The sequence below is a fragment of the Crocuta crocuta genome, unplaced genomic scaffold (genome assembly GCF_008692635.1).
Source record: "Crocuta crocuta isolate KB4526 unplaced genomic scaffold, BGI_CrCroc_1.0 scaffold279, whole genome shotgun sequence".
Lineage (NCBI taxonomy): Eukaryota > Metazoa > Chordata > Mammalia > Carnivora > Hyaenidae > Crocuta > Crocuta crocuta.
In genome coordinates, this window is record NW_027551570.1 from 6,136,602 (window position 1) to 6,149,235 (window position 12,634).

General features: G+C 48.4%; 1 protein-coding gene across 4 annotated transcripts in view; it reads left to right on the top strand.

The window, feature by feature from the left end:
• COLQ (collagen like tail subunit of asymmetric acetylcholinesterase) overlaps positions 1-12,634 on the top strand; it is a 76,726-nt gene that overhangs the window by 21,213 nt on the left and 42,879 nt on the right. For all 4 annotated transcript variants that reach the window (XR_013331799.1, XM_077750921.1, XM_077750919.1 and 1 more), the window contains exons 2-3: positions 7,791-7,903; positions 9,023-9,124. Coding sequence is in view for 3 of the 4 variants with exons in the window: in XM_077750921.1 (XP_077607047.1) it covers positions 7,791-7,903; positions 9,023-9,124 (215 nt within the window). In the remaining variant the exon portion in view is untranslated. The remainder of the gene's footprint in view (positions 1-7,790; positions 7,904-9,022; positions 9,125-12,634) is intronic.

A 12,634-nucleotide genomic window follows, 5' to 3' on the forward strand; every position in this document is an offset into this window, starting at 1 on the left:
CTAAGTGGTAAAAAGGGGGTGCTTGTGGTGCTAAAAAGTGGCAAAACTTCCATCTCCAAGAGGTTTTGAATGGGATTTGAAAAATGAGCTTTAGGAATATGACCCAGTGCAGGAGAATTTGGGGAAATACACCAATGACATTTCTGCAACTGTTTGGGATTTAGGACAAAGCACCCCATGCCCTCTGTGCTCTCTCTGATGTCTTAGACTCTGTGTTTCTGAGAACAGAGGGAAACGCTTCAGAGAAGGAACAGAACCTAACCTTTGCCTCCTGTACTCCTTTCATCTGCTGGTACCAGCAGATCTTCTCTACTTTTTAAGCTCAGCTTACCTCTTCCAGGAAACTTTGCCTGATTTCTCACTTATATCTTTCCGCCAACCGGAAAACTATCACTTCCTGCTGTAAATCCCTCCAGACATCCCCCAGCCCTGTGTTAGCCACCTCTCTTTTTGTACTTTGTATAATAGTTATTGCTGAAAATGTCAATAAAAGAGCCTCTATTCTATTCCTGGAACTCTGAAATCCTTCTCTCTAATCCCCACAACAAACTAGCAAAGTGGGTTTTGCTTTACCCATTTTACAGATGAGAAAATTGAGACTCAGAGTGAATAACTTCCTCAAGGTTCATACAGCTAGTAAGTGGTAGCCTGGGTAACTCCAGCTTGAATTTGCCTGATTCCAGTGCCTGTATTCTTTCCGTAAAACTGAATGACACATGCCAAGGAATGGAACTGTGTCTAGTCATTGGGTCTTGCATACATTTGGCATTCAATGTGTGTTTCTGAATGAATGAAACAGTAAGTGAATGAATGACTACAAGGAATATCCTTTCTTTTGAAGGCTATAGCTCAGGGGTCAGTCAACTGTAGCCTGGGGGCCGTTTCCAGTCTGCTTCCTATTTTGTAAATAAAGTTTTATTAGAATGCACCCATGGTCATTCCTTTATTGTCTGTGGCTACTTTCATGTATAACAGCAGAGTGATGTTGTAACAGATACCATACAGACCGCAGAGCCTAAAATATTCATTTATTATCTGGCCCTTCCCAGAAAAAGTTTTCTGACTCCTGCAATGAGTTATGATATTTACTTAGCCGGTTAAAATAATGGTGCTTATTGCTAACTACTAATAATCTTGTCTTTTATGATCTAAAATTTTGTGTGAATGCCCATAAAGTTATCAGATAAATGCCACATGTATCTGGTATATGCTGCTTTATTATTTTACAGGCAGGCTTCATCTAAAAAGGTTTGCCCTACCAGGCCTTTGGGAATAGATCTATCTAGATATTTATAGATCTATCTAGATACATATATATATATGTATATATATATGTATATACATTTATAGATCTATCTTTGTAAAATTTTTATAATTTGAAAAATTAAGTTTAGCTTTGTTGGCAGCACCTTGTCACAGATATGGTCACAGCCAAGACCCTGGTGACAGAGGTCTTCCCTGAAGTAGAGGAGGGCAGATTCCCCCAGGACAGTCGCGGTGGGTGTGGACTTTGAGGCTTGCCAGAGCAGTATTGACAGGGGCAGTTTCTGAGCTGAACAAGAAGCAGCCTTTTAGACAGATTACACTCCCATTTCCTCTTGGCTGGCAGGGGCGATCCGTATCCTGGGCTCCCAGCCTTGCCTCCTTTCCTGGGATGGGGGGCCCTCTTCTTCCCCCAAGCTGCCCCTAGGGCAGCCTCTGGTGAGGCCAGAGCACTGCCTACCTGTTCCTGCTTCCTGGAGCTAAGGACTGGCCCCCGACCCCTGGCATCTTGGGCAGAAGGAACACCAAAGCAGGGATTGGCTGACTCCCACCCCAAATGCCCAGCTGGGAGTGCTCAGAGGCGTGACAGATCTCAGCCTGTCGCCAGCCTGTGTTCCCTGGCCAGTCCCTCCTTGGGCCTTGCCCACGATGACGGGTCCATCACTCAGCTTCACTCACCTGCTCACCATTTCAGGACTGCTCTGTTACTCAGCTTGCTGCTCGGGTGAGTTGTGTGTGTGTGTGTGTGTGTGTGTGTGTGTGTGTGTGTGTGTGTGTACGTCTGCATATATGATGTGTGCATTGTTTTAGAAAAAGGCTTGGAAGGCAGACTTGTTCTGGGTGCTTTAAGCAGTCTTTAAGTCTTAAACTTCTCGACCAGTGTTGGATGCAACATAAAGGGGTTTGATGGTGGAATTGGTGAGGACCTTGGTATACACACTCGGGTGTGTGCACTTGTGTGTGCCCCTCTTGTGACCTTGACTTTGAGGTCGCAGGCTGGCAGCTGCTGCTCTGTGGCTTTGAAGTAATGTCATGGACTGTGGTTGGGGCCAGCCCTGGTATTGGATGGCGGAGATGTTCTCCATTACTCTCCAGGCTGACCGGCATAGGTCATGTGGCCACTGCCAAGCCATTTTCTTTGTGAGTGGTGTCCTCATCTGCTCCCCTTGCCCACTCAGGGGCAAAATGCAAATGGCAAATTCCTGCCACGGTCTTTCAGAGAAGTTCAAATACATTCAACTTTTAGGATCAGAATTTGTTTTTCAAGGTGTCTGACAGTGGGGGGAAAGTTGTAAGGTTCAGCCTTCTCTGGAATATGTGAGTCAGGAAAAACTTGGAGCAAAGTAAAGCCAGCTATCACGAGAACGTCACTGTAGTGGAGACCTCTGGCTCACAGCCAGAGCACAGAGTGGAGCACGTGCCCTTTACCTCCTCTCTCCTCTTTTCCTTCTAATACAGTTCCAATAGGCAGGGAAAGGCCCGGAAGTGGAAGAAGGTAGAAGTAAGAAGTTGAGCAGTCTCCCAACTTCATAAACGGTTGCAGAATAGTTAGTATATGGCTGCACCTGGAATTTTACCATCCTGCAAAGGCAGGGTATTTATGTGACTTCCTTCCTTTGGTGGATCTTTTTTTAAGTTTATTTTGAGTTGGGGGAAAGGGGCAGAGACCGAGGGAGAAAGAGAATCCCAAGCTGGCTCTGTGCTATCAGTACAGAGCCTGATACAGGACTCGATCCCACAAACTGAGAGATTATGACCTGAGCTAAATCCAAGAGTCAGACGCTTAACCAACTGACTCACCTAGGTGCCCCTCCTTTGGTGGCTTCTGATGACGCATTTGCTTGATTGGGCGGAGAATGGTGGTGGAGGGGACTGCTTGATACAAAAACAGGAGACAGAAACAGAAAGGCTGTCCTTCATACCTTGCTGATGGGCTGGTCTTGTGAGTGGGAGATGCAGATGGACATGGTGGTGATCCTGGTGTAATATGTATGGAAACAGAATTTGCAGATGGTCTGGGCTTACGTAAGGAAACCAAGTCTCAGAAATGAGTTGTGCTGGGTCACTTGGTCACTTGAACCCAGACTCCTACTCTTTGATCCAACTCCCTATATTTCCAGAAGTAAGTTCAAGTGAATCACACTTTCCAAGGATGTGCCCAAGAGTCAAGTGGGCATTGAGTGCAAAGGGCAAAGCCAGCATCTGTAACAGTAAACAAAACAGAAACAAAAACCAAACAGTTGCCCAAAGCCTGTCCTAAGACCCAGTGTTATTTCTACGCATGCTTTGGCACGACAGCGGCCACGTACAGTAGGACTTCAGTGGCTTTAAGTCAGGGCAAGTAGTCCTGAAATTCCATGGTAGTTGGCATTTCCCAGGCAGCTGCCTGGGTCAGAGCCACATGGCGCACCCAGGTTTCTGCAGGCCCGGTGTTCATACATGCATAAGTGTTTCCATTACCACAAAGCCTGCTGGGGCCTTTCCAAGCTGGACCCTAGGCTGAGACGTGATTCCATAGAGGCATCACAGTCCTGAAAGAGACTCACAGGCCACTTGGACAACACCAAAATAGACATGTGAAGTCCTGGCTCAGTTGGCTGGGAGGAGAGGGAGGGGCGGGAAGCTTTTCACAAACACATCCACCTGATGGAAATATTCTGAGCTGGAATGAGCCGTAAATAAACTAGTCTGTGCTAAAAACAAACATCTCCAGGGAGTTGGGGGTGGGCAGAAATAGATGCTCTTCACCTGCTGGAAGTGAAGTCAAGGTCAAGGGGGAAAGGGCGAGAGGGGATGGGGAGAGGTGAACACCACAGATGCCTCAGCAGGAGAAGCAATTGATAATTTATGTTCGCTGAAGAGTTCTACAGTTTCCAGGAAGAAATAAGAGAATTGCTTCAGATGATAGAGTCTGTCATTAGTGGAAGACCACACAGAATGTGGGGTGAAGCGAGGCATTGGAGGCCATATATGGTCTGGAAAAATAAATGGCGAGGAGTGTAAATTAGCCACGTGAACCTTCCAGCTTCCCAGGTGCTCTTGGCTGGGGGAGGCTTTGTGGAAAGCCACAACCGCAGCCCTTAGCTGTCTGCCGAGGCCAAAGAGCAGCAAAGGAGAAACTGCCTCCGGGGTGGCGTTGAAATGGTCCTGGAGTGCTGGCCCGTCCATCACCTTTACCACATGGTCCAGGCAGGGTGGGGCAATGGAAGCTGCCCCTCCCAGCTTACCCAGCACTCTAGCAAAGAAGCTTCGAGGAATTTGAAGAAGAATATGATTGGCATTAATGTCAAGTTTTATAACAACGTAGCTATACTATTTTACCACTGAGAGAGAGAAGTGGCCCGTGACGGGTGGAATGGTGTTCTGTTGAACAAAAATAATGTCCTAGAACAGCCTCAGACAAGGCAAGTCTGTGACTGTGATGGACCAAAACAAAACCAGGCCACTGTGTCACCATCAGACACAGAAGAAAACGAGACCACCGTCCAACCACAAAAATGGCCAACCACCCCTCAATCCTTGCCAACATGAGTGACTGCTGCTGCTTTACTCACCACAGCTTCAGTCTCCCTCTGCTCTTCTCTTTTTCTAGATAAGAACTAAGGCAGTCATAGACGAGCGCTCGCTCCCTGCCAGAGTCTGGTCCAGAGCAAAGCCAGACTCCCTTCCTCAGAGTCTCCCCCAGTATCACCAAGTGAAAGCCCACCCCAAATTCTAGAATAAGTCCTTTCTGGCACCCTCTTAGCAAGATGCCACATGGCTCCCCCAGGTGTGTGTCCTCCCTCACTGTGAGTCAACAAAGCCAGTTTTGTTCAGCTACAGGGTGTTCCTTTTGGCATTTGGTTGGAGGCGCTTCCTACTGTACCTCAGGTAGTTGTTATGGGAGCCCCTTGCCTTCTTCTGAGCTCCTGACTTTTATTTCCCACATTCCCACCACATGTAGCTGAATGTGGAGCTCAAGAAGAAGAATCCTAGAACGAGACTGCTAGTCTTTGCCTCAGCTAACTGATCTGTAAAATGGGGGTGATGATGATAGCAATACACTTAACTTTCAGGGTTGCTTTGAGGATTAGGTGAATTTCTATGTGTGAACCATACAGCGGTGCCTCAGCATGTAGTGTCTTGGGTATTATTATTATTAATTCAGCAAACATTTGTGAAATATCTAGTGTATGTCAGGTACTGTACTAGAACCTGGGGATTAAAAACTTGCTTCCATCCTCCCAGAAAGTGCAATAGTCAGGAAGATACAAGGAAACTGTGTTACCTCATGGGTAAGAGGTAACAGAGAGGTAAACCCAGAGAAAACCATGGCAGGACCCTCAGTGTTGGCCTGGGAAGTCAAGGAAAGCTTCCTGGTGGAGGCAGCAGCTGCCAGTTCTTGATTAGTGAGTAAGAGTCTCCAGAATCGGGCTAGGTGTCAGGGGGAGTGGTGGGATATGAGAGGAAGGGTGTTGGCAGCCATTCAGGCCTTACTGTCTATAGGTCAGGGGCACCAGTTAGACCTCTTCCTGCCCCCCAACATGGCCTGGCCCAGTGTCCGAACACAGCATGTACTTGAATGAACAAATATCTCATACCAAGTTTGACAGCATTCCCCACAAACCAGTACTTCCTTGGACTCTCCCATCTCATTCTCTGGTCACTGATGTCCCAGTCCCCAGCCACTTCAAAGCCACCCTCGATTCTTCCCCCCCTTTCACTCCTGTGACACACTGGTCTCCGGTTTCTTTCTCCCCAGTACCATTTGCATGGGTTGCTTCCTTTTTGTCTTCACCACTTCCGTGGCCCTGACAAGCCACCTCCACATCTGGCTGCTGCAAGATTATATTGATTTTTAAAATTGCATATGTATGGTGTATTGTTTATGAATTTCATTTCAGGATAATAAAAGGGTCTTTACAAAATACTTCTTACAAAAGGAGGCATGGGCTGGGAGAGGGCCAAGGACCATAGGGATAGGCCAGTGGAATGCTCCTCCATCAGGGAGTAAGTGCGTGGGTGTGCATGGAGAAGCCGTTCCTGGGGAGCCTCTGCCAGCTGCCTGATGTCTGCAGGAGCACAGGCTGAAACAGTAAGCAAGCACAGGCCCCCGAGAGAGAAGACCGAAACTGGGTTCAGGGCCCCAGAGGCATGTGGTGAGTGACCTGCCCAAGTTCTACAAAGTCAGAGGTTCAATGAAGGGTTGAAGGTGAGGGTACCATCATGAGACCCACACTGGGAACTGTAAGTTTACAGCTTTTGGTGATTGTGGGTATTTAACGCTGTGAATATTCTAGTACACATGTTTTGATGAACATATGTCCATTTGTCTGTTGCTAAACACCTCGGAGTGAAACTGCTAGGCTACTGGGGATTCCTGTAGTCAGCTTCAGTAGACAATGCCAAGCAGTTTTCCAAGGAGGTTGGAAACTGCACTCCCCCTGGCCAATGTATAAGAGTTCCGTTTGTTCCACATTCTTGCCCACATTTGTTATTTCCTGTCCTTTTTACTTTAGCCCGTTCTGGTGGGCTGTGTGGAGGTTATCAACCCAATGTGCAGCAGCAGCAGAATGGATAAGTAGATTGTGGTTTGGTCACACAATGGAACTCTCTTTGGCACTAACTTCTATAAACAACAACCCAAACGACCCCCACAAACACTATGTTGAGCAAGCCAACACAAGAGTTTGTATTGTCAGATTCTGTTTATATAAAGTTCCAGAATAGATATGATGAGTCCCTGGGATTAGAAGTCAGGATGGTGGAGAGGGAAGCCTGCAGAGATTGGACAGGAGTCTACAGGGATTGTAGATGATGGAGGGTTGTGTGTTTTGATCCAGGGGCCGGCCTCTAGGGTGTGTTCACTTTGCAGAAATCTATTGGGCTGTGTACTTACGATCTACAACCTTTCTGTAAGGTATACTTCAACGTTGAACACACAATAAAATTGAACATGGGCAAGACCAATGTTCAATAAAGCTTTCAGGGACCAAGGCCCCTTCCTTCATCTCCTCACACTCATGTATTGAGTCATTAGACTGTAATCCTTTCATGAGCATGGATGACACCAAATGTGTGTGCAGAGCCTAGAATCAAGTGTGTTTTAAATCAGGGCTCTGGGTCTCATACAGTCCACGCCACCTCGGGCCCTGGCTGTCCCCTCCACGAACCTCCCTCTGAGTGCACCATCAAAGGAATTAACACATACTTCCTTCTCTTCTGCTATTAGAGGTGTATTATGAGGGTGGGCTTTGCTTTCCCTGTCTACACATCTACAAAGTGACAAGTCAGTTCTTAAAGAAGGAGAAATGGACCTTATTATGGTCATGGTGTCCATACCATCCACTTGCTTATTAACCATCTTCATTCAGCAGAGGCTGGGGGAGGGCTGCATCCAGTAGCAAACAGACAGTACACTAAAATCTAAAGGGCTGGAAATCAGATTCACAAATCTGGGGTTTGCAGCATGGGTCTCCCTAGGGTTCAGGGGACAGATAGAGACCCTGACACTGTTGGGGCTACGAGCAGCCATTTTCTCTGCACAGCCCTTCCAGGCCTGGACCAGAAGAAGCGTGGCAGCCACAGAGCGTGCTGCCTCCTGACGCCCCCTCCACCTCCGCTGTTCCCACCACCGTTCTTCAGAGGCGGCAGAGGTCTGGTGAGTACCTCAAGACTCATGAGAGAACAGACACACGGGCTCCCCGGTGCCCGCCACACAGCCCCCCACCTCCTCCCACTTGAGGTGAACAGCCTCCGGATTCTTTCTGGTGGATCCAACCCTTTACTCCACGTAGCAGGTTGAACCCTAGAATGGGCATTTTACAGTTTCTCGTGTGTGTCCATTCTCCCACTGTCGTAAATAAGTTATAGAGGGAGATTCTTGTCAGCTGGAATTGGATTTGGCCAAGTGTTCTATATCCCTGAGAACGATGAGGTGAATTTATAACTTCCTCGGCTCCCTTAAGCTGCTCAGAACAGAATTTTCCCTTACTTCTCAAGTATTTATGAAATTCCCTTCCACAGCCCATGTTTAACATAGGCTGTTTCTATGAGGGGCCACCGAAAATGGTCATACTAAGGTGTGAGAGGGAACAGAGTTTGGGAAGCTGAGCTAGAAGACAACAGGCCAGGATAGTTTGGGGACTTGGGATTCTCAAAATTTTCTGGGAATTCTTAGACCTGTACTGCCCAACCCAGTAGCCACTGGCCACATGTGGCTTCAACACTTCTGATGTGGCTTGTTAGAGTTGAGATGTGCTGGGCATATGAAACACACACTGGATTTTGAAGACTTGGTATGAAAAAAGAATGTGAAATGTCTCATTAGTAATTTTTAAATACTGAATATATGTTGAAATGATAATATTTGGGACATACTAGGTTAAATCTGTTATTAAAATTAATTTTACTTCTTTTACCTTTTTTATGTGGCTACCAGAAAATTTAAAACTACATGTGTGGCTTGCACTGGTGGCCTGCGTTTTATTTCTGTTGGACAGTGCTGTCCTAGACATTAAGTAAAGGCCCCTGAAATGAGCTTCCTATTCATCCAGAGTGGGTCTTCTATCTCTATAATCCATTCAAGCCAGGTACGTTTCAAGAGAGAACAGGAACTTGGGGTCCAGAAGGTCATCTTCTTGGGTCAGCCATTGGGGTGTCAGGGAACCAGCAGTCTTGGGAACTGCATTGGGATGCAGGTCAGTGTCCAGGGTGGTGACCCTTCTTCTGTCCCCCGAGTCTGAGGCTGACCTATGACCATGTGTTGCTTGTGTTGAAGCTTCTCTCCCCAGACATGAAGAATCTCATCCTGGAACTGGAAACCACACAGTCCTCATGTGTGCAAGGATCACTTGGCTCCCCTGGGCCCCCGGGCCCCCAGGTTGGTGCACTCCCCAGATCCTGTCCTGCTGTCTTCTGCTCAGAGCAGTGAAACCCACTGGGAAGAGTCTCTTAGAGCTGCTCTTTTCAACGTGATATGGAGGCTGCTTTTCCTTCCCTACCTCACCCCCAGCTCCAGAGCCATGAAGCCAGAACACTGATTGTTCTTCGCTGGGCGAATTCTGGCCTCCCGTCCTTGAGATCCTTGCCTACAGTGGGGATAATAATTACTCCCATGGTACTGGATTTGGGTGGTGGTGAGCAGAAGACCTGCTGCCTAGATGGGTATGATTATTATTATAATTATCATCAAGCACTTGATGACAATGGGTTGCCCTTTATGTGACCATTGACCCCCCCCCTCACACACACCCCAGTAAACCAAGAAGTGCCTGCATTTGGTGCAGGAAAGTGGAGGTTGCAGGGAACTTGTTAGTCTGAACCTCATTAGATACTGTGACCAGGTAGCCCCTGCCCTGTCCCCCCAACTAAAGCTAAAGGGAAGAGTGAGGAACAGGTGAAATGTTAGGGAAAGGATTTTTCTAGGCAAGCAAGCGTACCCTCCAGAGATGCTGTTTCACAGACCCGGGCTCCTCTCCTCTGGACTGCCTGGGAGAGGGGGTCCAGCAAGGAGGCCCACTCCCTGGCCTAGGGCTCGGGGGCTGCCATGGGGAGATGAAAGAGGGTACAGGCAGCAGTTAGTTGCCCAAGTGCCTTAGGAATTCTGTCACCCCTCCTGGGTAACCCCTCCGATGGCTTCCCATCACAGGAGACTAAGAGCCAAACTCTACCCTGTGTTACAAAGCGCCTCTGGAGGACCCCGCCTGTACCTCCTACACGGTCTCCTACCACCAACATTGCCCACCCCACACACATCCCTTGGGTCCTGAAGCATACCAAGTTTGTTCCAGCCTTAGCGCTTTTGCACTTGTGGCTCAGACTTTTTGGAATGTTCTGTCCTCTGATTTTTACCACGGCCAGCTCCTTCATTTCTCAGAACAGTTTCTAGGCCACCTCCTTAGAAATGCCTTCTGGGGTGCCTGGGTGGCTCAGTCGGTTAAGCGTCTGACTTCGGCTCAGGTCACGATCTCACAGTTCGTGGGTTCGAGCCCCGCGTTGGGCTCTGTGCTGACAGCTCACAGCCTGGAGCCTGCTTCAGATTCTGTATCTCCCTCTCTCTCTGACCCTCCCCTGCTCATGCTGTCTCTCTCTCTCAGAAATAAACATTAAAAAAAAAAATTTTAGAAATGCCTTCCTCAGCCACCCAGTCTACAGTACTGTTCCCCTGTCAATCTCCATCCCAATGACCTATTTTAATTCTCTGCATAACTTTCTCATTAGTTTCTTATTTTGTTATTGTTCCTCATCCCTTTGGTCTTCCTTTTGTAAAGTATGAGCTCTGTGGCAAGGACGGGCAAACTATGGCCAATCAGATCTGGCAGCGGCCTGTTTTTGTAATTAACGTTTATTGTCTCTGGCTGCCTTTGTGCTGCAAGGGCAGAGGTCAGTGGCCATGACACAGATGCTGTATCAGAGGCGTAGTTTAAGATATTTACTATCTGCCTCTTTACAGGAAAGGTTTACCTTTTGTGCGCAGTGTGTTTTGTGCCCGGTGTGTGGGTTCTTGTGAGTTCTCTTTTGCCTGTGAGTTCTGTATAAATATTTATTGAATGCAATAAAGAACACAAAACAGGACTTTGAACCCAGAAATGGCCAGAGGCTGCCACAGAGGGGCTGGGAAGTCTGCAAAAAAGCAAGACATAGACCCCGAGGAGCACCTCCCAGGTGGATTTCTACCTTTCCCCCTCCTGCAGTCTACGCTGGTAGCTCTCAGAGCGCCTGAGAGCCACGGGCATGGGAAGGAAAGGGGGATTCTCTGCTGACCTCACACGGGCAGCTCTCCAGGCCTGCTCGCACACCTCTAACCTCACGGGATCCACCAGAGTCATTTGGAGAATGTGCTGCCCCGCTGGGTGGGGGGGCATTTGCAGCCACCTCCACTCCCTTGAACGTAGTGTAAAATGCTGTTCCCAAGCAAAATGAGGTCTGTGGACCAGTGACATGGGCATCCTCTGGGATCTTGTTAGAAATGCAGAATCTCATTCTCCCCTCCCCTCTCCTTCACACACATCTGCTCATTCAATCAAAATGTACATTTGAAAAATTTTTTAATGTTTATTTATTTTTGAGAGAGAGTGAGCCAGTGGGGGAGGAGCAGAGAGAGAGGAGACACAGAATCCACGCTGTCAGCTCAGAGCCCCACATGGGGCTCAAACTCACAAACCAGGAGATCCAGAAGCTTAACCCATTGAGCCACCCAGGCACCCCAAAATCTGTATTTTAATAAGACCCCCTAGCGAATCATCTGCACATCAGAGTTTGAAAAGCACTGAGCTGGAACACAAGGGCCTGGTAAAACCCTTCCAGCCCATTTTAAGAAATAGAAAAAACAGTCTTGATAATAAGAAATGAGAGAATGGACCAGCGTTCGTCCTTGCCGAGGGACTGGACAGTTGGCAGGCACACTGCGCTGGGGCTCCCTGTCACCCTGGGCTCCCAGACTTTGGGGAGCAGAGAACTCTGCCCCTCTGAGTCACACTTTCTGGGAGCCCTGGCACGTCCCCAAGGACTGGGTACCCTGTACCCTGGGCTATCAGTCCAAGCTGGCCCTCGCAGCCCTGAGGTAAGGTCAGGTGCTGCGGCCAGCGCAGCCCCCCAGCGGGTCACTGGGAAAGTGGCTGGGGAGTTGGGGGCTGAAGCCACCTTCCCAGGAAACCCTCTTTCCACACAAGGGTGTCCAGACCAGAAGAAGTGGAGAGGGAGAGAAGCAGGGAGGGGGGGAAGGTCAGAGGGTTGGGAGGGTGTGTGTGGGGGGAGGTGAAAGAAATGGTAAGGTAGGGGTAAGGGGCAAGACAGAAAAGGGGAAGAGTCGGAAGGGAAATGAAATGATGACTTTGCTTTCTCCCCTCCCCGAAACAGGAGAATAAATAAAGACGGTGGTTCCCAAACTTATCTGTACATCTGGGAGCTTCAAAAATCCCTGATGCCTGTGCTCCAATTGATTCTGGAGTGTGGCGTGGTTGGGATTTTCAAAAGATCCTCAGGGGATTCTAGTGTGCGGATAGGTTTGGGAACCACTGAGGGGGCTCTTGATCATTTGGACAAGTCTCAGAGGAATCATATTTCAAAGAGGCTTTGTATTAGGTGTGTTCACCTGCAGATCGTGGGGATAAAGTGGTGGCCTGCTGGGGGTTGATAGAGTTCCTCTCTGCTGCACTGAGGCATGTGGAAAACAGTTAACTGAGCACTTCACAGACATGTGAGCAGGAAGCAGCTGCACGGGGCGCCTGGGTGGTTCAGTCAGTTAAGCGTCTGACATCAGCTCAGGTTATGATCTCACAGTTCATGGGTTCAAGTCCTGCATCAGGCTCTGTGCTGACAGCTCAGAGCCTGGAGCCTGTTTCAGATTCTGTGTCTCCCTCTCTCTCTGACCCTCCCCTGCTCATGCTGT